General features: G+C 42.6%; 2 protein-coding genes across 2 annotated transcripts in view; one reads left to right on the forward strand and one right to left on the reverse strand.

Moving 5' to 3' along the window:
- Window positions 1-16,374, forward strand: part of Farsb (phenylalanyl-tRNA synthetase subunit beta) — a 63,241-nt gene extending 46,867 nt beyond the window's left edge. Inside the window, exon 17 of the mRNA XM_055617030.1 lies at window positions 16,094-16,374. Within this exon, the coding sequence (XP_055473005.1) occupies window positions 16,094-16,245 (152 nt within the window). The 3' untranslated portion in view covers window positions 16,246-16,374. The remainder of the gene's footprint in view (window positions 1-16,093) is intronic.
- Window positions 16,375-23,583: 7,209 nt separating this feature from the next.
- The window catches only part of Sgpp2 (sphingosine-1-phosphate phosphatase 2), a 113,580-nt gene continuing 110,097 nt past the window's right edge, over window positions 23,584-27,066 (reverse strand). Inside the window, exon 5 of the mRNA XM_055616966.1 lies at window positions 23,584-27,056. Coding sequence (XP_055472941.1) covers window positions 26,505-27,056 — 552 coding nt within the window. The 3' untranslated portion in view covers window positions 23,584-26,504. The remainder of the gene's footprint in view (window positions 27,057-27,066) is intronic.

Below are 27,066 nucleotides of genomic sequence, written 5' to 3' on the forward strand. Positions count from 1 at the left end.
GGCGGCAGAATGGGGTCAGTAGGCTGGGAGCAGTGGTGGATAAATGATGGGAAGGCATTGCAGTGTACTGTGGAGCAGTGAGAATGAGTACTTCATTGTGACTGTCCAAGAAGACTGGCTTTAAGAAGCCACTGGAAGATAAAAACAGCAGTATCCAATATTTGGAAATTTTTCTAGTCCATACCACTTAGAGCCTTGTATTAGAACCAGTAGGTATCGATCTTAAAAATTACATTTTTATAATTACAAACTTACGTAATTTGAATCATGTGGATATTAAAGTTCAAAGCAATAGGGAATTTATTAGCATCTAATTTTCCTAATAGCAAGTATCTGGTATTTTGGCCCAGAGTTTAAATTACAAAATACATCCATAAGTTATAACTATATCTCTCCACCTCACCCCCTTTTTCCTCCCTGGACCTAGCTCTGTAGATAAGGCTGGTCTCAAACTCATATATCCACCTGCTCCTGCTTCCTGATTGCTGGGATTAAACATATTTGCCACCACCGCTTGGCTTTTTTTCATTGTTTTGAGACAAAGTCTCACTGTGTAACTCTGGCTGTCCTGGAACTCACTATGTTGACTAGTCTGGCTTTGAACTCACAGAGATTGGCCTGCTTCTGCCTCCTGAATCTAGGATTAAAAGTATCTGCACCATGCTTATTGATTATAACTATTTCTTAATTACTTGTAGATCTTTATGTTTCTTTTGGTTAGGATAAATTGTTCCTTTTTTATTTTTATTTTTTTTCTTTTCTTTTCAGTGCTAGAGATTGTAGCCAGGGCCTTGGGCAGTCTAAGCAATCGTGCTGCTGCTGAGCTATGCCCCCAGCCTTTGTTTTTTTGATGCAGGATCTGGCTGGTTAGCCTAAGCTTGCCTTCAATTTTCAATCCTCTTTCTTTTGCCTCCCGAGTACAGAGATGATTGACAGGAGCCACCATACCTAGCTTACTTCTTTTATTTGATATGAGTATTTAAGGGCTCAGACTTATTTTTCCTTTTGAGTCTACATTTGGCTCTCAGAATACCATAGTGCTAAAATTTTTATGACTTTAAAAAGCTTTGCTATAACTTCTACACATGGGTGGCCTGGATTAGTATTATCTAATATGTCTAACTGGCTTTCCCTGCAAAGAGTAGGGAAGTTACTTTCATTTTCCACCATCAGTTTCCCATCACCATTAGTGGCCACAACTGGCTCCCTAGACTCTGGGGTATGTGCCTAGTCCCTCGGTGCTTTTCTCTTAGGATGCTTTTTGTAAAAACCATCAAACCAAAGACAATTAGTATCATTTATAAAGTAATGATTCTTCATTTTTCATAGGATTTTCTCAGTCTGTTTTGATTCTCTAATGACAAATATAATTATCTTTTTTATGGTCAGAAAAATCAAGGTCTAAATAAATGGCTTGTCAGAATAAGTCAGCAACAAAGCCAATATTCATTCTTTTTGTGATGTGTATGTACATCTCCCATAACTAAGGAATGGAAAACAAAACCTGTTTTCTAGATTCATGAGACACTTTGTCAGCACAGGAATTTAGTTGTTGGAGTGTTTGTAGCTGTATCTTTTCTTCAGGGTTACTGTGATTTTGCATATATATATATGCAAAATATATGGGAATATATATATATACACATATATATGTATATATATACACATATATATATGTATATATATGTATATATATATATGGAAAAGATCTTCAGAGTAGGGCAAGTAGAACCAAAATAAGAACTACTATTTCATTCCACTTTTGATTACTGGGCTGTCTTCTATTACTCCAGCATATGGTTTCCTTTTTAATAATTAAACATCCTTAGCGGCTTTGCAGTTACACTTTAGCTTAGTCTGTTTAGCAGAGATTCTCATGTTAGTTGGGCCTTGTGTCTTTCTGTCTCTTAATGCATGCTAGCATGCTTGCTTTTGTGCTGCTTTGCTGGGAGAATAAGTAGAGCAGAGCTTAATCTTCCTCTGAGAACTTGGCCCTACCCAGTGGGAGAGAAAGCTGGAAGCTCATTTGATCATCACATGGGTCCCAAAGAACGTGTTGAGTGGGAACTGATGGCGAAGCAGCAACTTTCTGCAGCTTGTGAACGTCTGCAGCAGCATGAGGAAACTGCAGCCAGAGGGGAAAGCCATGACCACCACTAACATGTAGTTTTCATTTTCTGAGCACCTTTGCAATTTAAGACATAAAGCGATGTAGATTGTCAAGTTGATGATAGAATGGGGTCAAGTTGAGTGAAAAAAAAAAAAAAGAAAAAGAAAAGGGAGGGGAGAACCTTTAACTTGTTAGCAGACTGCAGAACATTTTTTAAAGGTTTCAAAAGTTCAGCAGAGAGTGTTTTAGAGGCATATGATCAGATCATTATAGCAAATATATGTTCTTTTTTTTTTTTCAGGCTTCTTTCCCTTCATTTCTGTGGTTTGTTGCAAACTAAATTATGTATGTTAAGATGCACTTAGCCTTTTAACAAAACCACTTCTGGGCAAGGAAAATTCTCAACATTTTTGTGTTTAGAACAGTAATGTGGTTGCTGGGCAAATCAGTGGCAAAAATAATTTCTTGTAGAATGTGGTGGGCTTTGTTTGTGACTGGCTACATTGACTCCAGCCTGTGGTTTTTCTACTTAGCTTGTTACCTAGTTCAGTTTTGCTTTTTTTTTTTTTTTTTAAAGTTCTACAGAAAGTTCAGTTTAACTTGAGACAAGATCCTTGATGAACAGACAGGTTTCAGAGCTTTAGTTTTGACAGTCTTGAGTTTTCATGCTGCTCAGAATTCATTTCAGGAAATGAAAAATGACCTTGTAATGACCACATTTAGCCCAACACCATATGTACTCACCCTGGTTATTAGGTACCTTCTGTTACAGTCACACCTACTGATCATTGGCCTGACCTGAGGTCATGACTTTATTCCCCTTTCAGGACACCTGTGAAAGGTCTCAGATGCTGAAATATATGGGTGAGATGGTGCTGTTTCCCTTGTCACTCTGCTGTAGTGTAATATGAGCTTGAAAACTCGTTGGGAAAGTATCTGTTGAACAGCTTGTTGAAGTAAAGGTGTTCAGTTTATGGTTTGCCTTGCACAGAACATGCTGGAGTATGACGCAGGGCGTCTAACGAGCATGGCCACACGGTACCATCAGCAAAGACTATTCTGCTAAGGCATTGGCTTTGGTAGAAAGTTTGGAAGCCTAGGACCTTATGACTTTGCAAAGAGAACGTGTTCTGTGGTAGTCTACGGCTTGTGGTTGAGGCTTCCCAATACTGTCCATTTGCTTTGATGTGGTGAAAGACTGGGGCCAGGCATCAGGACAGCAGGCTGCTGGGCTCCTGGAAGCCCTAGAGCCTGCCTTGTGATTCACTTAGCCTGTCTTACTTGTGAATGTGGGGTCATTGTTTCTACTTCACTCCTGTGCATAAGGTAAAGGTCCACTCACGGACACTTAGCTTTCTTTCAATGTGTTTTTGTTCTGCAAATTGTTATAGTCACAAATTTCACACTGAATGTCTTAGTTCACTGTTCTGATACTGTTGTTATTTACCCACTGCTTAGGCCAGCTCCTATGGATGGCACAGAGCTACATAGCCTTTTTATGTTAACAGAGAGGTTCCTCTCAGGCCTTTGTCAGACATGTTCTTCTTGGAGATGTTAAAAGCCTTCCTTGAACATGTCTTAGGCTCTCAGGAGGAAGCTGGTTCAGTGGCTGTACTTAGTTCTCAACTCCCCAGTGTTCATACCGTGATCCCTAAGAGAGGAAGTGCATCTGTGGGCTGATGGGTTTTCTTAACTATCTGCAGATGAAGAAGAGAATGACTGTACCCCAGCTTGAGAGAAGGAAGTGGTCTGTTCAGACCTACCCAGGACTGACTCCCCAACCTCATGGCAGGCAGTTCTCTGCTTCAGGAATTGCTTCTAGTCTCTCCAGTTACCAGCCAGACATTTTCCCCTTAATTGCCCTTTGATTAAATATTATTTCTACAGATATACTATATACTGCTCATGCACTATATGTGTAGCTGTGTATGTAGAATCTATAAAACTTCGTAATTTCATGTGTGTGAGTACATGCATCCCTAGGATCAAACCCATAGCCTCGTACATACTAAGCAAGTGCTCTATAAAACTTACTTTTAATTTTTCAGTGAGGGCTTAACAGTGGCCAAACAAATTTTCGCTTTTAAAGTTGTGTTTGTTATTTATACGATATAGTATACCTTCTTCTGACATTTGATACATGCACAGTATGCAAACCTCTTTGATCTTAAATCTTTAAAGAGCTAGATTGTATGTATGAGAAAACATGCAGCATCCCTCTTACTCAGTCTGACTTGTTTCACTTAAAATGAGGTTCCATACATTTTCTAGCAAAAAATCAATTCCATTCTTCATGGGTAGATAATATTCCATACCAAGCTAACCTTGTAATTTGGAAGTTTAATTTAAGAACTATTTGCTTTTAGGTTTATATCTGCTGAAAAAGTTAGGCTCTGTTTTTGTTTTGTTTAATGTTGGTTTGGTTTTGCTTTTTTGAGACAGGTATCATATAGCCTAGATTAGCCTTGAACTTGCTACAAAGACTGATAATCTTAAACTATTGCTCATTTTACTACATTTTTTATTTAGTTTTTTTATGGGAGATCTGGGGCATACATACCAGAGTGTATATTTTGGAGGTCAGAGGACAACTTGTAGCAATCAGTTATCTTTCTACTGTGTGGGTCCTGGGGATGAGACTCAGGTCACTAGGCTTGGTGATAAGTACCCGTTCTCTGCTGAGCTAATTAACTGCCAAAATCCTGATTCTTGTGCTAGAACCTCTGGAGTGCCAAGATTACAGGCATATGTCACCATAGTTTGTTTATGGAGTGTTCTGCATGGTTAGCGAGGACTCTTCCAACTGAGCTATGTCTTCAGACCCCTTCTGAAAATTTTAAATATTACTTATTTACATATGTAAATAGTAGTATGTCAAATTACGTATGTCAGTTAGCAGTTGATAAAAGTATTAATGTCTCCATGATAATAAATGAGAAAGTAATTAAACTAGTTGACAGATAATTAAAATTTTATGCTTTTAACACTTGACAAAGATAAATTCAGAACCTTTTAAATTAAGTGCTAAAATGTGAACTTTTTTGTTTAGGTCTCAAAGCCTAAGCTGCACACAGATGACTTCAGGAGGAAACATAAGCAACACACACAGGAAGTACAGTCGCCCTAGGTGCATTTAAGCTACCTCTCACTGTGTCTTTTTTCTTGTCTTGTTTTGTATTTCGAGACAAAGTCTTGTTGGGTAGACCAGGCTGTCCTTCTCAGCTTCCTGAGAGCTGGGATCACTGGCCCGTGCTACCATGGGCAGCTCAGTGTAGCTTTGGTAGTTTGGTAGAGTTTTTCCATTATAGCCATATATCACTGAATTCTGCAACACAACTACTGCCATTCTGCTGTGTTCCATGTCAGTATTACTTGTGTGAAAATACAATGAGAGGAACTGAACACTGGGTCAGTTTTTTGTCAAGTGCAGCTTAGCTTTGAAGATCCAAACATTAGGAGACCTGAGGGAACCTGGCCCTCTTTATTCTTAACTTCTTTGAGATCAGCACTTTCTGTGTAAATGCTCTTCTTCATCACTCTGCTCTCCCAGAAAGTTTGCATTACCCAGCACTAGAGTGAGCCGTATGTCCAAGGATCCCCGGTTCTCTTAGTGAGGAATCAGAGTTAGATGACAGTCTGCTCGGTAAGGACGTTCATTGCTGCTTGCAGCTGTGTTTTTGTGCTTTGTAGTAGACAAAGATTATGGAGATTCAGAAAATACCCTGTTCTTTTTAGTGCTGATTTTTTTTTTCCCCAAATCAAACACTTTCCTTGTTTTATTTTGTTTGCCATTTAGTCATGGGGCTTGAACCAAGGGCTTCCTGCCTGTTAGGCAAGTGCTCTACCACTGAGCTACATCTCCACCTCAACAGGGATGTTTTCAGTTCATATTCAGAACTTGAGAGGATATTTACATAATGGACTTTATAGTTCTCTTTGTTTACACTGAAATGCTGGGTTCTGAACACATTCCTGTTGTTGTTTGCTTATGCTCCTCAGGCCGTGTATGTCATCAGAGTTTCAAAATGAGAATTCCAATATCATTAACTGTATGGCTGCTGAAAATAATTTAAAAGCTGCAGTCACTTCTTTTTATCTGTAGACTCTGACCTACTGAGTAACTACATTCAGATAATAATTTTCATCTTCGATTCCATTCCTTTGCAGCCTTCTGAGGTTGTGGGCTTGTGTGTTTGTGTTTGTGTATGGGTGTGTTTTGTGGGCTTTTGTTCTCTCTTTTGAGACAAGGTGTCTGTGTAGCCACAACTGGCCTTGATCTCTTTGCCTTCACCTCCCAGGTGCTGGGATGACAGGTGTGCACCCCTGACCTCCTTCTCTGTTTTTAGATGTAAGTGTACATGTATGCTTGTACACCCTCTGCCTTCTCAACTTTGTGGGCACTGCTGTGGGCACTGCTGTGTAGTTGGCTGCTTGTCACAGCAGCCTACACAGAGGCAGCATGTGGGGGCCTTTTTCCTTTTGCCCAGGTGGACTGTTCCTTTGTGTGGAATCCCAGAGTTGGATCACTTCTCTGTCAGCAAACTTTGGCTTGTAAGTAGAGCACTGTAGACTAGTGCTCATGCTATTTGGTGCTCTTGTCAGTATATTTTTAGAAGAAATTCCTAGAAGCATGAGGTTATTGGGACAAAGGGTACACTAGTATTACACTCAGTATGGATAGATATCCATCTGTTAGACCTCCAGTTGTAACACTGCAGTAGATGAAAGGACCTTGCTTACAGTAAATTCTAGGGTCTATGGTTGGCTTGTTTTTTCGGGTCTGTTTTCAGTCTCATGGTGGAAAATGGCATCTCACTGACACTTGCCCCTATCTTCCTTGTATGAACGATTGTGAGCATATTTTCTCATTTGTAGTATATTTTTATTTTCTTTTCTCTGAGGCTCTTGTTCATTTATTTCTTTAGGCTCATTGGTCCTAGAACCTTTTGTGTTGTATGACTATTAACCATTTGTGATAAATACTGTACTTTTCTAATTTGTTAACTCTTTGGTTTTATGGCTTTTGCTATGTAGATTTTTAAATATCATATAGTAAGTTATTCATGTCTTTCCTTCTGGAATTTGACTTTCTTAGCTGGAAAGGTTCTCACACTGAGACCAGAAGGAGTTCCCTACTCCCCTTAGCATCATATTCCAGGCCCCCAGACAGCTGCTGTTTCATCTGACCACAGTAGTGAAGACGGGCTTCCATCTTTCTTACAGAGTGCTTCATAGCTTATTTGTACTTATTGTTTTGCAGTTGTTACTGACTTTTGTTAAATTGTACTGATTAATTTTCAAAACTTACCTTATTTTGTTGTAAATACCTTTTGAAATTTATGAAGACATTTCTAATGATCACAAAATAGCTAATGATCACAGTCAATTTGTATATTTAAAAGATAAAATAACTTTCATAGGTCTTGCTTCAGTCAAACTGGTTACGTACAACAGGAAATATGATTATACTGAAAGTAGGTAAAAATTAGAATAAAGACCTGACTCGTACCAGGGTAAAGGACACAGATCCCCAGCGTTTCATAGCTTACAGGGGCCCCTTGTTAATTTCTGAAGTCCTCCAGTATTCAGCCTCTTTCTTGTGAAGTATTTTAAGAAACTTTCAAATATATGTCAGAGTTAGTATCATGGTCTCCTCAAATCAGCCAAATCTCAGAACATTGGAAGTCACCTTTCCCAGCGTTAAAAGCAAATTTATCTATAATTAAAGTGGACTATGAGCTGAGACCTTATTTTTCAAAGTTACACATTTAACATGTGACTGCCAGATTTTTCACATGTGTAGTATGTAGCCAGTATAAGATTTAGAAAGGCTGTGAAGTAGTACTTACACTGTAGCCAAGGGGACTAATAGGCTAACCTGAGGATCCCTCTGTGCTGCGAGTTCTGTAGCAGATTCACGAGCATAGGATGCATCCAGGTGACAGCCGTCCTCAGGTTAGCCTTCGTCACCTCCCTTCCAGAGTACTTGGCCAGCAGACCGGCTCCTCATCCAAGGGGTTTGTTGAGAGCAAGACTTTTGCTTCAGCATTCTCCTGATGTTGCCTCTGCCATTCCCCTCAGCAGAGTGAAGTCCTCTGGCTGCTTCCAGCACTTCTGTTTTGTTTCCTCCGTGCTCAGTTTGAACCCAAAGGAATTGCTTTAGTTATCTCACCGGCCAGAAGCTAGTAGTGTATCTGGTATAGTTTACTTGGGGAGCTAGAAAGTTGTTAAAGATCACTTTTCACCACATTGATTTTAAAAGACTCCGAGATGGGGTGTTGTGTAGCCTTTGAAGCCCAGGATGGCCTCAGCCTTGCTAGTAGATGAGGCTGGCCTTCAAACTCCTGATCCTCCTGCCTCTACATTCAGAAGTTTTTGTTTTGTTTTGTTTTTTGTTTTAATTTTTTCCATATTTCTTTTTAACAAACTACATTGTAGAATTTTTATAACTACTTTTACTCTGATATTTAAGAATATATTAATTCATACTCTGCTTTGTTTAAACTTGGAAATGTATATTGTGCATTTGGGGGGGAGTGGATTCATCTTTTGTTTTGATTTTTTCTTTTATTTGTATTCTGCTACTTTTGGAAAACTAAAAGACGAGTGATACATGTTTACAGAAGCCTACTTAAAATAGTAAATAAAAACTTAATATAAAGAACTTAATATATAATACTTAATATAAAGTATTTGGCAAACTACGGCATGTAAACATGATGGAACATGACAAAAATGCCTTTAAACATTTGACTATAAACAAAATTGGAGAAGCAGATCGCAAGATGATGTAAATGCTAGCTGTGAAGATAGTACCACGTTGCTTGGGGCAGTGGAAAAGCCTACAGTCGGAGTTCCATCCCCAGGAACCACATGGTAGCAGTAGAGAGCCTGCCCTGCAAGCTGTCCTCTGTGTCCAGTAATCCCCACAGGTGCTGTTGAATTAAAATGATTCTGTTAGTCTCTTTGCTGTAAGATGAGAGGAAGTGTGTGTGTGTACTGTCCGCACCATAGTTTTACTGGGAAAATAAGATGTGTGGATGTACAAAGGCATTGGAGGTGGGTAAATCACTCCTGAATGAACTTAGAGATTTTCAGCCTGCCACCAGAAAAAGTGGCTCCGGGTGAGAGAGCTCGCAGCCAGGGGTTAGGACCTGGATTCTAGTCTCAACGCTGCTGTTTACCTGCCTCAGGATTCTCTTCTCCCATGTCAGCTAGTGGATGGACAGGGGTGTCTGCAAGGTTGTTTCTAATGACAAGGTCTGTAGTTAAGTTCAGAAGTAGCCTCTGCTGTAGGTTCTGATACACCTGCTCTTGTTTTACCTGCCCCGACTTTTATATGATGTTACTGTGGTACTTATTTATCTGCCCAGATAATTCAAGTCTTGTTTTAAAAATCTAGAATTTATTCGTTAAAGATGCTTTGATATGTGGACCTTTAAAAATGTCATTCTAGGGCAGGAGAGACAGCACAATGGTTAAGTGCTCTGCTCTTGTAGGGGACCTGGGTTTGATTCCTAGCACCTACAAGGTAGCTCATAACCCTCTGTAACTTCTCTGACCTCTGAGGCATGTATGTGGTGTCCCAACATATATGCAGACAAAACATTCATTTACAAATTTTAAAAATAATTTTTAAATGTAATTTTGTTTCCCCAAGTGCATGCTGTGGGTAGTGCCAGTATTCTGTTGTATTAATAGCATCCCAGAGTGTATCTGGGTGTGTGCGAAGGTTAGAATGACAAACTGTCAGTCTGCTCTATTCCTTCTTTAAATTTTATTTGTTGTAAAACAGAGGAAGTTTGCAAACATGAAGTGGTGGACAGCTTGGCCAGCCGCTTAAAAGCATCATGCTGCAGGCCTCATGTATCCGGGGGCCCCATGCAGGAGGGCTGTTTTGCTGGCCCTTCTTCACCTTTGACTTGCTCTCTAGCCTATATTATTGCTTGCCTTGGGCAAGGTTCCTAATCTCCTTGTGCTTCTATTCTTCCCATCTGTAACACACTGTTGCTCAAAGGGCTTGACTCACTCTCACTGGGGATAGAAGTAGTTGAGCAGAAAGGAGGATACAGCACCTTTCTCCCACAGTTTTGAATATCTTTTCTTTTTTAGTTTTTTTTTTCCTACATGCCTTGTCACCTGAAATATCTGATTCTGAAGCCCTAACATACCTATTGTAATTACATGTTTGAAGTTGTGTTTGCTCTAAGTTAGCCACAGGTCTGTTGATTGTGTGTGGAATTGTGGCTGTCTCACAGACTCTGCATTCTCCTTTTAGCTTTACTAGCTCTACCATAAGTATTGTCACCACTCACTGCGCCTGTGCAGGAAATCACGCATTGCCCAGGCTTGGCTTGATAAACAGTCCTAGGTCAAGCAGAAAACTAGAAAAGGAGCTGATGGCTCAGGAAGTCCAGGCAATCCATATCTTGTCTTTGAGTTGTTATTCTTAGTATGTCCTGCAAGTATTTATAAAAAGGAAAGATTTAGAAAATGACTTGTGGAAACAAGAGTTAGATGATGGCATTTTTTAGGAATTTTCAAGTGAATCCTTGTTAACTTACAGCTAAAACCTCCTTTGATTTTATACAACTTATTTTGAGGCTAGTTTAAATTGCAATTAGATGGATCACCTTTAAGCCTTTGCCACTGTCCTGGTTTCCTTTAGGTTGTGAAATAATGCATGTATGTGAGCTGCATGGTGAGGGCTGGACTTGTAAAATCTGTCTTAGGCTTCCATAGCATGATCTCTGTTAATTAAATTGCTAAGAAGTGATGGAAGCAAAGTGAGTGAAAGGGAGTGTGTTTCTCTGACACTGTCCAGTGGGAGTCACAGCCTGGCAGTCTTTTGTGTCCTGAGTGCTAGAGGATAGGTGTGAACCATCATGCCTGACAAAAGATGGTTCTGTGTTGAAGACATTCTCTATGAGAGAGGACATCTGGGCTTTGCCGATTTCTTCTTGTAAGAATAAGGTCTGAGGAACTCCACAAGCCATGGGTTGATAGGTTCCAATTCTCCCTAGTCCTACTGCGTCCCCGTAAGAGTTAATGGTATCTGCAGGTGTGTTGGGATTAGCACTGTAAAGTTGTGTAAGGGGTTTTTCTTTCTTTTGATCTTCAGAAAGGGATGAAAGATGGTCATTAAATTCAGAGGATTAGGTCTCTCTCTTTATAGACTTTAGGTACCATAAATATTCACTTCAAATGCAAGGTGAAGAATTATATACATCTGGGAGAAAATGGATGTTTTATATTACCAGTCGGAAATTATTCAGTCTCCTCTTACAAATTAAATGGTCTTTGCAGAGGCATTTTCTCTTAAGTGCACTGAGATCAGAAAATAAAAAAAGGTGGTTTTATGTTCATATCTTGGTTGTGATGCTTTGGTTCTTTAGTACCCTAAAGCCTTTCCTTTCACACATTAATGCTTTACCTCTAATGAACTTCTTTCCCCTTGTGTCCTCAAAAATCTGCTTGTTTTATAACTTGTGAACAATGGCCCCGTAAGAGTGAAATCATGCACACAGTGAGAGTCTGTCTGAGCAGGACTTACTGTGTTTGTTTGTTTACTTATTTAGTTTATCCTTTGCCAAGGGTTTAGGTAGGTACCAACACTAAAGTTAGCCTGTTAACATTTTTCTTTCACCCATTTGATAACATCAGCCATTTTGAACAGACTGAGGATATATTAAGTTGGCACTACAGTTACAGTTTCCATTTCATCCCTGACTTTGGGGACACGTGGTGAAAGCTAATGAGGATAATTTCTGTTTTTAGCAATGACATAGTACTTTATTGAGGTTCTCTGCCCCTGTTAATTTTGTTTTTGTTGTTGGGTAATAAAGTACTCAGTTACAATCACTTGTGAGTTAAGATCCCAAAACATGTATTGGCAATATTAAGAAAGGGAAGAGTAAAGGTGAAGGAGCAGCTGATATTTCAGAGCTTGCCAAGCTGTTCCGAGTGGCCTGGCTCTAGCCACTGGCAGTGTGAGCAGAGGGTTAAGAGCCTCATGCTTGATAACAACACCCTCTGGTGTTCTCAGATCTGGGGCCTGCTCAGTTACCACCTTAAGCTTCTACTTCCGACGCTTCTTGAAATTAAAGGAACGAGCGGTGTATGGAAAGCTTCTGCCCACCCTAGGCTATAATATTGTACTAAAAAGATGGAGCAGAATGAAACTGTGAAAGTGTTTGGCAACGGGCAAGAGAAGGTACTCCCAAACGCTTTGATGGTCAGTTAGCCAGAAAACATGCTAAAGACGGGGTGCTGTGCTAGACTATGGGCCCAGGGATGACCCCTAGGACACAAAGACTTTAATTAAGGGGCTTTATTCACACCCCACTAAGTTTGGGAACTTAAGCTCATCTTTGTGCCTAACTAGTGTTTCTTTTGTCTGGGCTTTCGCGTGTATTGCAATAGAGAGCAACGTTTTTCCAAAATATGTTCTGCCTTGGAAGCCACTAACTGTCCCAGATGAATGCAGAGCCTGGAGTTTATCGTCTCCAGGAGGTCATGCAGACGTGGTGGGAGCTGGTGCACTGGACTATTAGGTGCTTTTACACAGTAGAAGAGAGCAAAGGTACAATGTAGAGTCTGATCCTAGTTCCCACCCACAAGGCGGAGGGCAGCTTCTATCTGTAGACACAGCATGTGGTCTTTTCTCCAGTGTGACTTGATAAAGTCAGCTTTGGCTTAGGTCTGTGTGCGACTTTCTGAAAGCCTAGGCGTGGCCCTCAGGAGTGACTTCATGTGTTTTCAGACAGACGTTATGATGCGTCAGTTCCAGATGGAGCTATTGCATCACACCCTAAGTACTAAGCTGAGCCCCCTCCTTTGGCCAACAGCAGACATTGTGAATGGAAACTCCTGAAAAGAAACTGTCTGGCTGTGAACAAAACCTCTGAAAAGGACTTTCTGCAGAGACTCATTGGAATTTCAGTACTGTGGAGAGGTTGGAACTCTATAGGTTCGGAGGCTAGTTACTTTAGTTTGTGCTATATTTAGCCTCCTGGAACAGCTATTCAGTGCCCCACTCTTTATCTGAAAAAAAAAAAAAAAAAAAACCCACCTCGTGGTAATAAATTTTCATTTATTACCTCATAGAAGCTATTAACAGAACACTATCTTCCACCCATCCATGAACTAAGAATGTCATCAGATAATATTTTAGGCCCATAGAAAAGCATGCAATCTCAGTGTATCTGCCCCTCTAGTATACCCACCAATGTATTTTAAACTTGCCTTGATTTATTACTTTGTTCTGTAAAACTACAAAAACCTTGCGAAACTACATCTATGTCGGAACATGGAATTTGGGGTAACCTAAATCTATGTTTCAGGCCATGTTCACTCAAAATGCTCCAAAATAAACTCTCTTATTAATTTTAAGATTAGAGCTGTGATCTTTTCCATTGACAGCAACTCTCATCTAGAAGGCCTTGTGTTGTTAATGAGGCAGTCCTGCCTGTGGAGTTTGGTTTGCTTTATAAGTACTAAGAATGCTTCTGTTCTTGTAAATTTACCACCTCTCTACACACACACATACAAATTTTTAGTTCACCTGTGGCATCAGCCAAGTGGAGTGTTTGTTTCTTAAGGTTCTTTCTGCCCTTGATAACGGGAAGCCCACATGCTCCTCAGGTTGTACATTTGGAGAACAGAGCCTGAGCTTGCTCTAATTGAACAGGAAATATGAGCCTCATAGACGTTTATGACATCATTTGAGCTTATTAGAAATGAAAATATGAATAATGGCAGTGAAAGGTAAAGTTGTCACCACAAGTCCAGGCATGCAGGTAGGATAGAGTGATCAGCACAGGGATCCCATATTGGGCTGTTTGCAAGTGAGTGAGGAGCCTTTGGGCAGCAGCTGTGACTTTGGATGGGCCCATGTGAAGGTGTGAACTTTTGACATTTTAATCATTTTTAATACTCTTTTACTTTGGAGCATGTTAAATATGAACATGTTGAATAGGAATTTTCTTTGTTTTTCTCTGGAAAGAGAAAATTGTGTTTACTGGTATAACTAGCTGATTAATGAACTAAAGCAAAGTTTGGTCCAAATTTATGGGCAAGGTAAACATGGTAACTGAAGAAAAATATAACTGAATTTTACTAAAAAATGCTGAATCAAAATGTTATATGAATAAAAATTTCTGATTTTTTTTTATCTTAGGCTTTATTTTGCTAACATTGTCAGAACTAGCACATCTGGCTTAGATTCTAAAATAGTTTGGTTTTATGCTTCAGTAAAAATGAATCCAATCAAATTGGAATTGAAAAGAGATAAAAGGAAAGCTTTCGTACAGCAAGGCTGTCAGGAAGGTCTTGAGCATTTCCTCTCCCGGTGGCTTTTCAGAACAGGCCAGCATCCTTGTCAGGTGGTGTGTGTGCATCCTTGGAGCTCTGTCTACAGAGAGGGCTAGGGTGTGGTCACACCCCAGTTCTGGTGACACTGAGTGCACTCAATAAAAGCTTCCTTGGCTTGTCATTTGAAAAGTCCTTTTCATTCTGCCTTGAAGACAGCCAATCCTCCCTTCCTCCCTCCTTGCTTTTCCTGTTGGTGGGGATGTAATTGACAGTCTTGTCTTTATGTTTTTAGTAATGGGTAGTGTTGTCTTTTAAGTTATATTTTTATTTTCACAGGATGAGGGTGTGTCATCTTTATCAGATTTAATCATAATTACCATCCTAGCGAGGCTCTTTACTATCTATCCAGTTTGGTTTCTGAGTTGTTTATAGAATTCTTTTCCTCGCCGCTTTTCTGAATGTGACTGGGGCACAGAGCCAACGGCAGACTTAAATGGTGTTCACTGGATGGCTTGCTTTGACTTTGGAGCAGAATCACTTGCTTGATGAGATGTGAAAGAAAAATACTTCAGCCATGTTGCTTTTGGGTTAAGAATAACAAAAATGTTTTTCCGAGAATAGAAACAAGTATCTCAGTACATTGATTGGGCAGTCTGTGGCTCTGTGGTATCAACTCAACAGTAGGAGAGTCCCCTATCCAGCCATCCTTCTCTGTGTTCTCAATTATGCTGACCTTGGAGCTCTTAGAGACTCAGCAGTTTGCTCCTCCATAAATTATGCACTCACTCAGAGTGGCAGCCTGCAGGCTGAGGCCCAGCTCTGCTGGTATTTATAGTTCAAGCCAGTAAACATTTTGCTTGAATCCTTCAGGAGCTGTGGGCCTGATCCCGTTTCAAGTGGGTGTTGAGAGAAATGAATCAGCATTGTTTTTTAAACTACAGCAGTCCAGCATGCTGATAAGCCTGTGGCACTAGTAATTTAGTGGCTAGGGTGTGGGTGGGCCTCCAGGCTGCTGGTTAAGCCTCAAGAATGGTTGGGGGTGGGGGAGGGCAGTGCTCTGGCAGCAGATGAAGAGCGCTCGCTGCCTGCCTTGAAGTGAAGCAAGAATCAGCTAGGACTGGTGTAGATCTGATGTGGGTCTGGAGTGTGGTGGGCCTTCACCGGGACTTTACAGATGATGCACCCAACCTGCTTAGGTGCCCCTTTCCGGTAGGGACACGGGTTGCATTCTGTAATTACATGTGCGTATCCCTGTGGCTGTGGTATTTCAGTGTGGGTTTCTTGTGTAGTAAGGTAAAGTGCGGCATGGTAAGGAGTGAGTGGAGCCCCAGTAAACTTCTTATCCAGCAAATACTGATGTGGAAGAGCCTGTTTCTATTCATGTTCTATCCATGTAGATTCATTGGTTTCACTTTTTTCCTTGTGTCCTTTTTGGGACTTAGTTCCCCAAGACTCTGGTGACACTCCTGCAGCCTCCTTTCAGCTCAGCCTCCGTGAGCATATTTGTTTTTGGTGTAACAGTAAGTGCGAGGCTGCGCTTCCATAGCCACACCAGTGGCTTCAAGAAGAACGGTTCTTTTTAAAAGGACACTTGTAGGCCTTATGTTAAATGGTTATTGACTTCCCCCTCCCCAGAAGAAACATTGATTTTTCTCTCACTCTCTGTTTCAGGTTCTGCATTCTTTCCTGGGCGGTGTGCTGAGATCTTTGTCCGGGGTCAAAGCGTTGGGAAGCTAGGCGTCCTTCATCCTGATGTTATCACCAAATTTGAGTTGACCATGCCCTGTTCCTCTCTGGAAATCAATATTGAGCCCTTTTTGTGAAGTTGGTCTCTGGTGTGTGGTTCTGTTTCTGAGTGTCACTTTCTGCTCCTGTGGTATCCTTCAGCCCTCTTTTACAGGGAATATCCATTTGTACTTTAATGTTTAATAAAGTGAAATGTGCTATCTGGCTCCTTGCATAGCTGCAGTAGCTTGTGGAACAGCCAATGTGTAACGCTACACTGAGGAGAGGTGCCCTGGACAGGAGGGGTGAGTTCTGGAAGCAGAAGTATTGCTTGGCCATCAGAATGTCAGGTACTTAAGATTCCTGCATAGGAGGATTCCTTATTGATGAGACAACTGATTGATTAGAACACATGCTGTACATGCTTAAGCCTTTTCTATACTTGACGACTATTAATCAATAAAATCAGTACTTTAAGAAAAAATTTAAGAATCAATTGTGGTCAAGCATTGACAGCTTTTCAGATCATCTTTTTTTTTTTTTTTAAAGTTGATTTATGTATGAATATATGTGTACATGAGTGGTGTGTGTGTGAAGGCCAGAAGGCATTAGGTGTCTTTATTTATTACTTACTCCTTTTTTTGGTAACAGTCTCTCCCTGAAGGGCTAGCAATCCTCCTGCCTCTGCCCCACTGGGAGCTGCTGTTGTAGGGGTGTGGTAAACTCCAAGCTTGTTATGTGGGTGCTGGGATCTGAGCTCTAGTTCTCATCTTTCACAGCAGTGGCTCTTAACAATTGAGCCATGTCCCCAGCCCGCAGTTGTCTTAAAGGGCAAGATAACGTGAATCACAAGCAATCACCCTTAGGAGCACAGAGGCATCTTTTTGTCTTTCTGTGAGTACATGTTCTGTTCTGTTAGTAGAGCTAACATGCACAGATGTTGATATTAGTGTGGGGTGAGCCTCAGGAAACAGGACAGAGTGTATGTTTGCCATCCGTGCACTCTGTCAGTCATAAGTCAAGAGTTTAAGTTTTTGACTGAACTACTAGTTTCTGTATTATTTTGTGGAAAAGTTTAAGATCTCACATTTTCGCAGACTAAACTTCAGCCAGCCCTCTGGCTTAATCTTAAGCTACTACTTTAAAATCTGTCTCTCAGGAAGGGAGTTGGGGAAAGTATTTTAGGGAAATCCCCACAATAAGAAACATGGTATGATACAAGTTTAAAGAAAGTCCCACTAGAAATAGCCAGTAAAGACAGTGGGGTAACAGTTATGTTCATGCCACTTTGGCTGGGCCTACTAAGACTCCACTCTATTGTGTCCTGAATTCAGATAGCAAGGTCTAATGTAAACAGATTTCAAGCGGTTAGTCCTGGCCACTTCCTTGTCTAGATGCTCACCTTTTTTATTTATTTAGAGTGTCTCACCTCAAACCTGAGATTCTTTGGCTTCAGCCTCCTAGGTGTTGGGATTACAGGTGTCTGCTGGCATGCCCTCACAGAAGCCCAGCTGAGGTATACTTTTAATCCCAGCACTGGGGACTGAGGCAGAAAGTCTGCTTTGAGTTTCGAAGTCAGCTTTTGTTACATAGTGAGTTCCAGGCTAGCCTAGGCTTACAGTGTTAGACTGTGCATTCCCATCCCCCAACCTCCTACACAAAAAGCCTGTTGGAGGGCTTTTGGAGTGTGTGTTTCTGTGTCTGTGTTTGTGAGATCCATCCTAGTTAGGGTTACTGTTGCTATGATGAAACATTATGACCAAAAGGAAGCTGGGGAGGAAAGTGTTTATTTGGCTTCCATTCCACATCATGGTCCATCATTGAAGGAAGTCAGAGTCAAGGAATTCAGACAGGGCAGGAATCTAGTCAGGAGGTGATGCAGAGGCCATGAGAAGAGGGAGGGCGCTGTTCACTGTCTGACTTCCCAGGGCTTGTTTAGCCTGCTTTTTTATAGAACCCAGAACCATCAGCCCATGGGTAACCCCACCCACGAACGGCTGGGCCTTCCCACATCAGTCACTAAGTAAGAAAATACCCCACAGACTTGCCTACAGCCAGATCTTATGGAGACATTTTCTCCATTGAGGCTCCCTCTTTGATGACTCTAGCCTATGCCAAGTTGACATAAAACCAAGTAAGCATGGTGTGTGTGTGTGTACAGTTTCTTCTACAAGTTCATAAGATACGGATATTGGTCCTCATTTGTATACAGATAAAGACCACATTGATAAGATGCTGCCCACTCATTAAAATGGCTACTGTGGGGCTGGAGAGGTGTTAAGGGCACTGGCTGCTCTTGCACCTGAATTTAATTCCTGAATTCCCATCACCCACATGGCAACAAACAACCATCTGTAATTCAGATCTGGTGCACTCTTCCAGTCTCCAATAGCACCGGGCAAATAAGTGGTATGCAGATGTCCATGTAGGTAGAACACCAAAACATATCAATTTTTTTTAAAAAAAGGGCTCATGTTTAAATGATGGATCAAATGTTAGTGGTACAAGTGGAACTGTTGCATACTGCTATTGAGAGGATGTACAGTGTTACAGCCAGGAAAGTGGTTTGGTAGTTTCTTGAAACCTGAAAAAGCCAGCTAGCTGTTTTACCAACGTGACATGTGGGTTTTGTGCAGATGTTCAGTATTATTTATAGTAGCCACAGACCACATAGCCTTTGTACGAAGGCCATGCATTCCTTAGGGGGAATGAACTCGGTAACACAAATGAGTCCATGCATGATAGGAGAAAGAAGCCCTACGTAATTGACTACACATGGTCCCATTTACCTACAAGTCAAAAGAGATTATGGGGGCTGACCCAGTGGCTCAGTGCACTGACTGCATTGGCTGAGGCCTTGGGTTTGATTTCCACCTACATGACACCTCACAACTGCAACCCTGGTTCTAGGCTATCAGTACCTTGCTCGGGTACCACATGATAAATAGACCCATGATAAATATTTAAGCCTTTAAACAGGAGTAGGTTGAGTAGAGACCAGCCAGTCACACCACGGCTCCTGCTTGAAGCAGGGGTCGCTCCGTGGCTTAGAAGGAGAACATTGCTGAGGGTCATCCTCTTGTTGACCTCTAGCTGTGCTCCTTTGGTATCAATGATGCTTTGGTATTGACTTTGGCTCTTCCATCCATTTTACCAAAAGGAGACTGATGACCTGAAAAGTCGCAGTAGCTGTCTTAAGCTAAATAGAACCTCTCATTGAAAACATCTGACAAACATAAGATAACCCCAAAGTTCTGTCTGCTTATGTTACTAGGACTGAGTAACTTGGTGTGTATTGCTATGGACTGGATACCCTTCTCCAATATACTCAGTGGGATGGTTTGTACAAGTGAGGTCTTTGGGAGGTAATCAGGGCTAGATGAGGTCAGGAAGATGAAGCCTTCCTGGTGGGATTAACGGCTTTCACAAGAGAAACCAGAAAGCTTGCTTTCCCACTCTCTACCCCGTGTGTACCTGAAGAAGTTCTGTGAGCCACAAGCCAGAAGAGACCTTATGATTAAGTCTGCTGTCACCTTGATTTTGAACCTTCATTCTCCAGAAGAGTGAGAAATAAACTTCTGTTCTTTATGAGCTACTGTCCCTTTGCTATCTTGGCAGCCTGAGCAGTGAAGAAGTATAAGAAGAGCCTGGCATGCCTAATAAAACCCAGGGTGTCACTACACCTCTGGGATCCCCAGCAGCTCCCCAAGGCACCTGCCAGAAGTTGCTGTGGGAAGTATGGCCTCCTTGGATAAGAACAGAGGAACTAAGTAACCCTGCATGACAAGAAGGGACAGTGGATCTGGAGAGGACAGGAACTCCACAAGGAGAGCAACAGAACCAGAAAATATGAACACAGGGGTCTTTCCAGAGACTCATACTCCAACCAAGTACCATGCATGGAGATAACCTAGAACCCCTGCACAGATGTAGCCCATGGCAGTTCAGTGTCCAAGTGAGTTACATAGTAATGGGAAGAGGGACTGCCTCTGACATGAACTGATTGGCCTGCTATTTGATCACCTCCCCCTGAGGGGGGAGCAGCCTTACCAGGCCACAGAAGATGACAATGCAGCCACTCCTGATGAGATCTGATAGATCAGAAGGAAGGAGAGGGGGACCTCCCCTATCAGTAGACTTGGGGAGGGGCATGCGTGAAGAAGGGGGAGGGAAGGTGTGATTGGGAGGGGAGGAGGGAGGGATTTATGGGGGGGATACAAAGTGAATAAAGTGTAATTAATAAAAGTTAAAAAATTACAAAAAAAAAAAAAAAAAAAAAAAGAAGGGACAGTGGGCACACAACGGCCTGTGAGTTCAGAAACTCTGCTTGGCTTTGAGTTTCCAGCAGGCGGAAAGGATGTCTGGACGTGGGCACAGACCTGGTTCAATTAGTAACTCCAGGAGTGGGTTGAGTGTAATCCTGTCTGGCCCCGCAAAGCCATACCCTTCAGGGCTCAGCGTCAAGTGTTCTCTCAGGACTGCCCTTTATTTCTGTTTAAGGATGCCAGGCTAGGACAGTGGCACGGCTGTGTTAGAAAACGTTTGCAACAGCTCAAGTTCATGAATGTGAGGAGACAGAGCACAGCTGAGAGTAGTCAGAGGCCTTGTGGGGCTTCATAAATGAGCCCTTTCAGACTGAAGTGACAATAAGGATACGATGTGCCTATTCAATACCAAACTTGGTGACAAAGCAACTTTCTTTCCAGAAGGTGCCACTTTTTGTCACAAAGGAAGATACTATGCTGGCCCTTCAAACAAGCCCTTCCTAAGAAGGCAGTTCCAATGGAGGTGAGCCTGGGTTAGCCACTCACTCCATTCTGAGCAGAGAAGGGGTGAACACCTGGATAGAAATGGGTGTATTAATCAGAGATCTCAGCCGTGGGTCTTGGGCTGCTCATTTGTGGAAGGACCACTGGGGGCCACCTGAGGCAGGATGAGCAGACAGGGAGGCACCCCACAAGCACACTGCTGTAGAGAGAATGCTTAGGTGAACTGATGAGGAAGCGTACCGGTCACTAGGATTCCCAGGGCTAGGCTTTGTATAGGGTGTAATGGATGTCTTTCTTTTGATCTTTCGGACCCTTCAACAGCTGTTTATCACTGTTGAATTGAGATGGGTAAGATGATCTGTGTTTGGTGGACTCTGCATAATTTGTCCCCTTAGGGCCACCCATATGGTTTCCAGGTGACAAAGCTGCTGCAGACCAGAAGCCTTACAGGCCCTTTCTTGGTTGGTGGCTTCTCAGCCACATTATAGAGTCCTCATAGGTACCAGGTACAGGCTGCCACCCTGCCTCACCCTCAATGAAGAGAGGACTGAGCTGGGCTTTCTTTGAACACCTTTGCTGGGAAGAATCTGGCTTTGCTCCAACCAAGTGGATCCTGGTGTAGCAGCAAGAGGAAGAGCAAGGCTGGCAGATGTCTTGAGTGTGTGAAAAGGCATCTCGGCTGGAACTCCTAGCGCGCCACCGTTGCCTTTTGTGTTTGTTTTTGCATGCCACATAGACAGGCGTGGAGAAGGAAGAGGAATTTTTGGCTTCATATAGCTCCTTTGTCTCATGTGGCTACAGCCTTTAAGAATTTAACATTCTATCCATGGCCCATATCCAGCTTTCTTAGTATGCATGTAAGCATGCGAGTCTGTATTACAGGTGTGCCCTGCTTTAAGAAAACAACGGATGTACAGTCCGTCCAAACTAATTTATTCAAGTCTTATGTTTGTGGGGAAGGAAGAGTTGCCATGTGACTTTGAAACACCGATGCCTTCAGCACATTGGGAGTTTACGACACGAGCCAGGGCTGAGCGGCTGGTTTACTGGGTTAAGTGGTTGCTGTGAAAGCTGGAGGACCTGAACTCGAATCCCCAGAACCCATGTAAAAGTGGCTCATCATGTCACGTGCCTGTTGTCTCCGGTACTAGGGTGTGGAGACAGGTAGTTCCTAGGGGCTTGCTGACCTGGCAGTCCAGTCAAAATATGAGCTTCACCTTTACGTGGGAAATTTTCTCAAACAGTGGCGCGCAACAGAGGGAGTCGTGTCATGCACCCACATTATAATACACACGCGAGCAAAACAAACAAGTGGCTTGGAGGGGAACACTCTAAAATGATGTGGGCTTGGCTTGGTTCTGCGCACCCTTGTGCTGGAGAAATGGATCTAATCGTCAGAGAGACGAGGACCGGTGAGAGGTTCGCTGTAGAGCCTTGATCACAGTCAAACAATGTACAGATGCTGGTTCTAAGGACTCGTTTGAGGAACTGAGTGGAGAAGACTAACCTGGGAACAAGTGGGTCAGAGCCGCAGAGGGGAAGGCATCCAGGGCCGACTGATATTAAATGAGTGTGTGAAAATACCACATCCACCCCCAATTCTCATGTAGTGACCAGGCAGGTTTGCTCTGTGTTTTCTCTTGTAAGAGGGAAGCGCCTCTGTCCACCTTGTCCCTAGATTCGGAGTATCTTCTTGTGCCTTCTCACCCCCCTGCCTAGGCAACCTGGTTTCCTCATTAAGCTCCCGAAGTCCTAGACTTGCTCTGGTCCTCATGACCAAATTAATGCTGCTCTTGTCTTGCCCCATCCCATGGCCTAGTCTTTCCCACACAACCCTGACACGTCAGATCCTGACTTAAAATTCTCTGAGCCTGTGTCTAACAGAGGTTCTGCCTAGAACAGATTGGAGCTTTACGTCCCTTAGGTGGCCAGCTACAATAAATTAGAAAATAGAAGGAAACTATCTATTTTAAAATTATACCCTACAAACCTTTGTAAATAAAAGGCTATATCCTGTGACAGTACAAATACAGCCCCACATGTGCCCTTGTACATAACTCAGTTTAGCACTTCAAAGAGCAAACAAAGGTACTTAAAGGCAGACAAAGCACTATAGTGAGGCAAATTTGACTCAATTGGCTCAGACACTAGGACCGTTATCTATGAAAACATTTTCTTTTCCATCACCAGCAACACCGATGAGTTTCTACTTAAACGCAGTGTGTGGCATCTGTCTCCAGGAAAAGGATTCTTATTATCAAGGAGTTAGAAGGACTTAATCAGACCATGTGTCACCCCTCCTTCCTGTTAGCCAAACCTGTAGCCAGTTGACCAGTATTTGTATACAGATGGACTCTGGCAGCAGAATAGTCTATAGCTAGTCACTGATTTTTGTCCACTCTCCTCACCTCAGGCCCAGCAAACCCAAGGGGGAGGGGAAAAAAAAACTAAAGTAAGAAAAAAATAAAACCTATTCGAGTAGGGTGGCCGATACCTATAATTGCAGTACCTGGGAAACTGAGGGAGGAGGAGTAACATGTTTTGTTAAAGACCATCTGGGACTATACAGTGAGCTCTATGCTAACCTGGGTAATAGCATGAGACCTTGTCTCAAAAAAAAAAAAAAAAAAAAAAAAGAAGAAGAAGAAAATCCACAGGAACAAAACATCAGATTTTAAAGCATTTAATAACTACAGTCAAACAAAAAAGATTTTTATTAAAAAAAAGAATAAATTTACATACAGTGCATAAGCAAGACAGCTGAAGACTTCCAAAATAGAAATCTAAAACATATGGTCTGAAATACCACAGGCTGTGATTACCCTGGGAAGATGAGTTGTGTCTTTGGGCAAGAAAACCCCAAGTTACCAGGCACGGTGTGGAGTGGCTTCAGTGGCTGCCATCAAAGGGTGTTCCTTTAGGAATCTTGCCTATGTCTTTTTCTAGCATACTCAGCTATGTACGGTACAGTTCTGAGGAAACATGACACAAACTGCACAGCTGTTTAGGAAGCAGGTTTTAGATGGATGCCTTGGCCCGGAGTAGTAACAAGATGGGAGAAGATGTGTATTATTATTCCTGATCTCTGGAGGGGCCAGTAGTCCTAAGAGCTTTGGTGTGAAGGTTGGTTAGGCCTAGGCTTATAGTGGACGCATTCTGGTGACCGTGCCCGCCCAGAGCAAGAGGGCCTTTGGACCACGGCTGGAACTAAACCAGCAGGGGGCACTCTTTCCCCAGAGAGAAAATCCAAGTGTTCTGAAAGGAGACCCAAGAGACAGTTTACTAGGCTGAGGTGTAAGAGGGCAGTGAAGTGAATGGAGAAGGCTCACCAAAGGCGAAATGTGACCAAGCAGTAACATTTAACACCAATGCTGTAGGAATCCAAAGCTGAACTTGCCATCTCCAGGAAATACTTTCTCCCTCCATTTGCTGTTATCAAGTACATCAAAGAGTGACCAGTCGTGACAAATTTTTAGGCCACCGTTTAATGTTGTCTGCATAACATATTCATCATCCGTCTACATTATGTAAACACAGTCTTAAATGCACTCACACAGTTGTCAGCTTCCCTGTTGTTTTGACTTCCTAGTCACCACACCCACCGCTGTGGCAACACATACAGCCCTTCTTCTGTAAAGATGCAGTGGAGCAAACTGAGATTTTTGTCACTGGGCTTCAGACAACTAAAGTCATCCTGTGTGAATATTAGCCAGGGTTACAAGCTCTATTTTGGTAGCTTGGGGGTGGTGGGAGAGCAGGGGGAGAGAAACAAAGGGAAGAAGTGCCTCGTCACCAGCTAAGCCCTGGAGAGCCTGGCCTACGCAAGAGAACCTGTAAGCCAGGGCGGCCCAGCCCACAGAGCGGAAATACTGTCAGAGCAAGTTGTGGGCCATTTTCATCCTTGTTCTTAACTATGATAAATGAGAGAATTTAAGTTAAAGATGGGCATTTTGTTAAGAATTATTTTTTGTTTGTTGTTTATTTGTTTTGTCAAGTTTCTCTGTATAGCTTTGGCTATCCTGGAACTTGCTCTGTAGACCAGGCTGGCCTCAAACTCAGAGATCTCAGCACTGGGGAGGAGGAGGCAGGGATTAAAAGTGTGGACCACCATACCCAAGAATTATTCTTGAGAAATTAAAGCACTATATTCAGTACCAAAGAACATCATTCCAACATAGGCCATGGGGCATACTTAAAATCAGAGAAAATGTTGGCCTTAGTTTTCACATTGAAAACAAAAGTCTGAGCTCCGGTAACTTTAAAGGGGTGGTTAATTTTGTCCAATATGTGCCATAGTGATGAGGTGTTAGGACCACAAAACGTTGGCTTACTGACATCATCCCTCAAAAGATCAATGACTACACATTTACACCATCCTTTCAGGATGTTGTTGATACCTGATCCTTATTCTGAAGCTCTGAAGAGGAGTCCAAGGAAGGAGCTCTCTGCTGTTGACTTCATAAATACCTTCTAAGACCCAAGGAGGACCACTCTAGGTTGAATGGGTATTATAGTTAATTGGCTTATTTTTCCAAAATAGACTGAAGGTTTTTTTGCATTAATGACCCTTAAAATTGCCAAGAGATAAGAAGAGGTGGGAAGCCTGAGAGGAAGTCCCTGATTCTGCCTAGCAGGTGAATAATTAAAAAGACCTATGGAAAGTAGCTGAACAATGATGAGGTAACATTAGGGGGATGACAATGTCAGGGCTGCCTAGCTTCTCTTTGTCAGGCTTCTAGACGAAGAAACTCATCTATTCTTGTGCTGATCCAGGACCTTCTAAGTTTATATGGAAGCCACTGAAGGTGCCAAAGACCAGACAGGAGAGTGCGGGAGTCTCAGTGCGTCCTCATTTCCACCCATGAGGAGCTGGTAGCCCATCATCTGTTGCTTACACTAATGTAGAAACGGAGCCATGGGATGCTGTAGGCTATTTGCAAGGAAGATCAGCTTCTCCTTCACTAACAATGCCTGGAGGACGCAGTCTGGTCTAGAAGAAAGCAAGCTCTTCCTGATGGCCTCATAGCTCTGCTATTGTCTCCAGTCTCCTCACAGGAAGCTTTATTTCAGAATGGTCTCATCACCTACTCAGGCACAGTCTAGCCTGATCATAGCACAAGAAATCACTCTGTCCAAAGAGTGCAATATTCTAAGGGGCCATCCTTACTCCCAGACTGAACTCCATTTTGGTGGTTTGGGGAATGAGACATGGCATTTGACAAAGTTGTAACTGAAGAGAAGTGCTCTGCCTTCATATTACTTCAAGCCTGCTGGCTCTCTGGAGCCTGCTGGGGCTTGTAGCCATTCCAAGCCAGGCCACAATTCCTGTCCACCCAAGACCAGGTCCTAAGTCCATGTAACAGGAAGGGGACGGGTGGTCTTACAGACCTCAGGTGCGGTTTCAGCCCGGTGTCCTTACAGACCAATCACGCCACTGGTGCCACAGCAGTAGTGTCTACGTTACATCAGCAAAACAAAACTATGACAAAAGATTTCCTTAAAATAGGAGGCTTTGAGGTTGTCCCAACCAACAACGTTCTCACATTTTGCCTCTCACATTAGCAAACTAGCTTCCGACTGTCTGGGGCTCAGAGCAACCCCAAAAACCTGTGCAACATTGGCACAAAGGTTGTGGCACAGATGCCAACCGATGTGTAGGTGACAAACTTGTAAGGGACTTCAATCTCCAGTCTTCGTCTGGCCTCCTTGTTCCTAGCGACCACCTTGAACCATGAGAATAACACTTGCAGCGAGAGGTTTTGTACAAGTTGACGAACCAAGAGGATCAACACGATTCCCACCATAAATTTGGTCAGACCCAAAACCAGCATGTCAGTGGTCAAGGGTGGGATGTTCTGAATCACGGGGAGAGACGGGGTGGGCTTGGACACAAGCTGGAAGAAGTGGTTGATCCAGAATCCAAGGGCCACTCCGGCCCCAGCAGCCACGATGGTGGTGGTGTCCGCCCTGGTTGGGCTGTAGTAGTCAGACACTGGGTAGTTGTAGCACAAGAAGAATGGTACGACTATGACACACACAGGGAAGAGAGGGCTGGCTGAGTCCAGTGAGTCGATGAGGGTCCAGGCAGGGTAGGTGAGGGCAATGAGGAATGCAGTGATCAGGACACCGCCCAGGACATCCTGCCAGGAG

The sequence above is a fragment of the Psammomys obesus genome, unplaced genomic scaffold (genome assembly GCF_907164565.1).
Source record: "Psammomys obesus unplaced genomic scaffold, mPsaObe1.curated_primary_1811, whole genome shotgun sequence".
NCBI classification, from domain to species: Eukaryota; Metazoa; Chordata; class Mammalia; order Rodentia; family Muridae; genus Psammomys; species Psammomys obesus.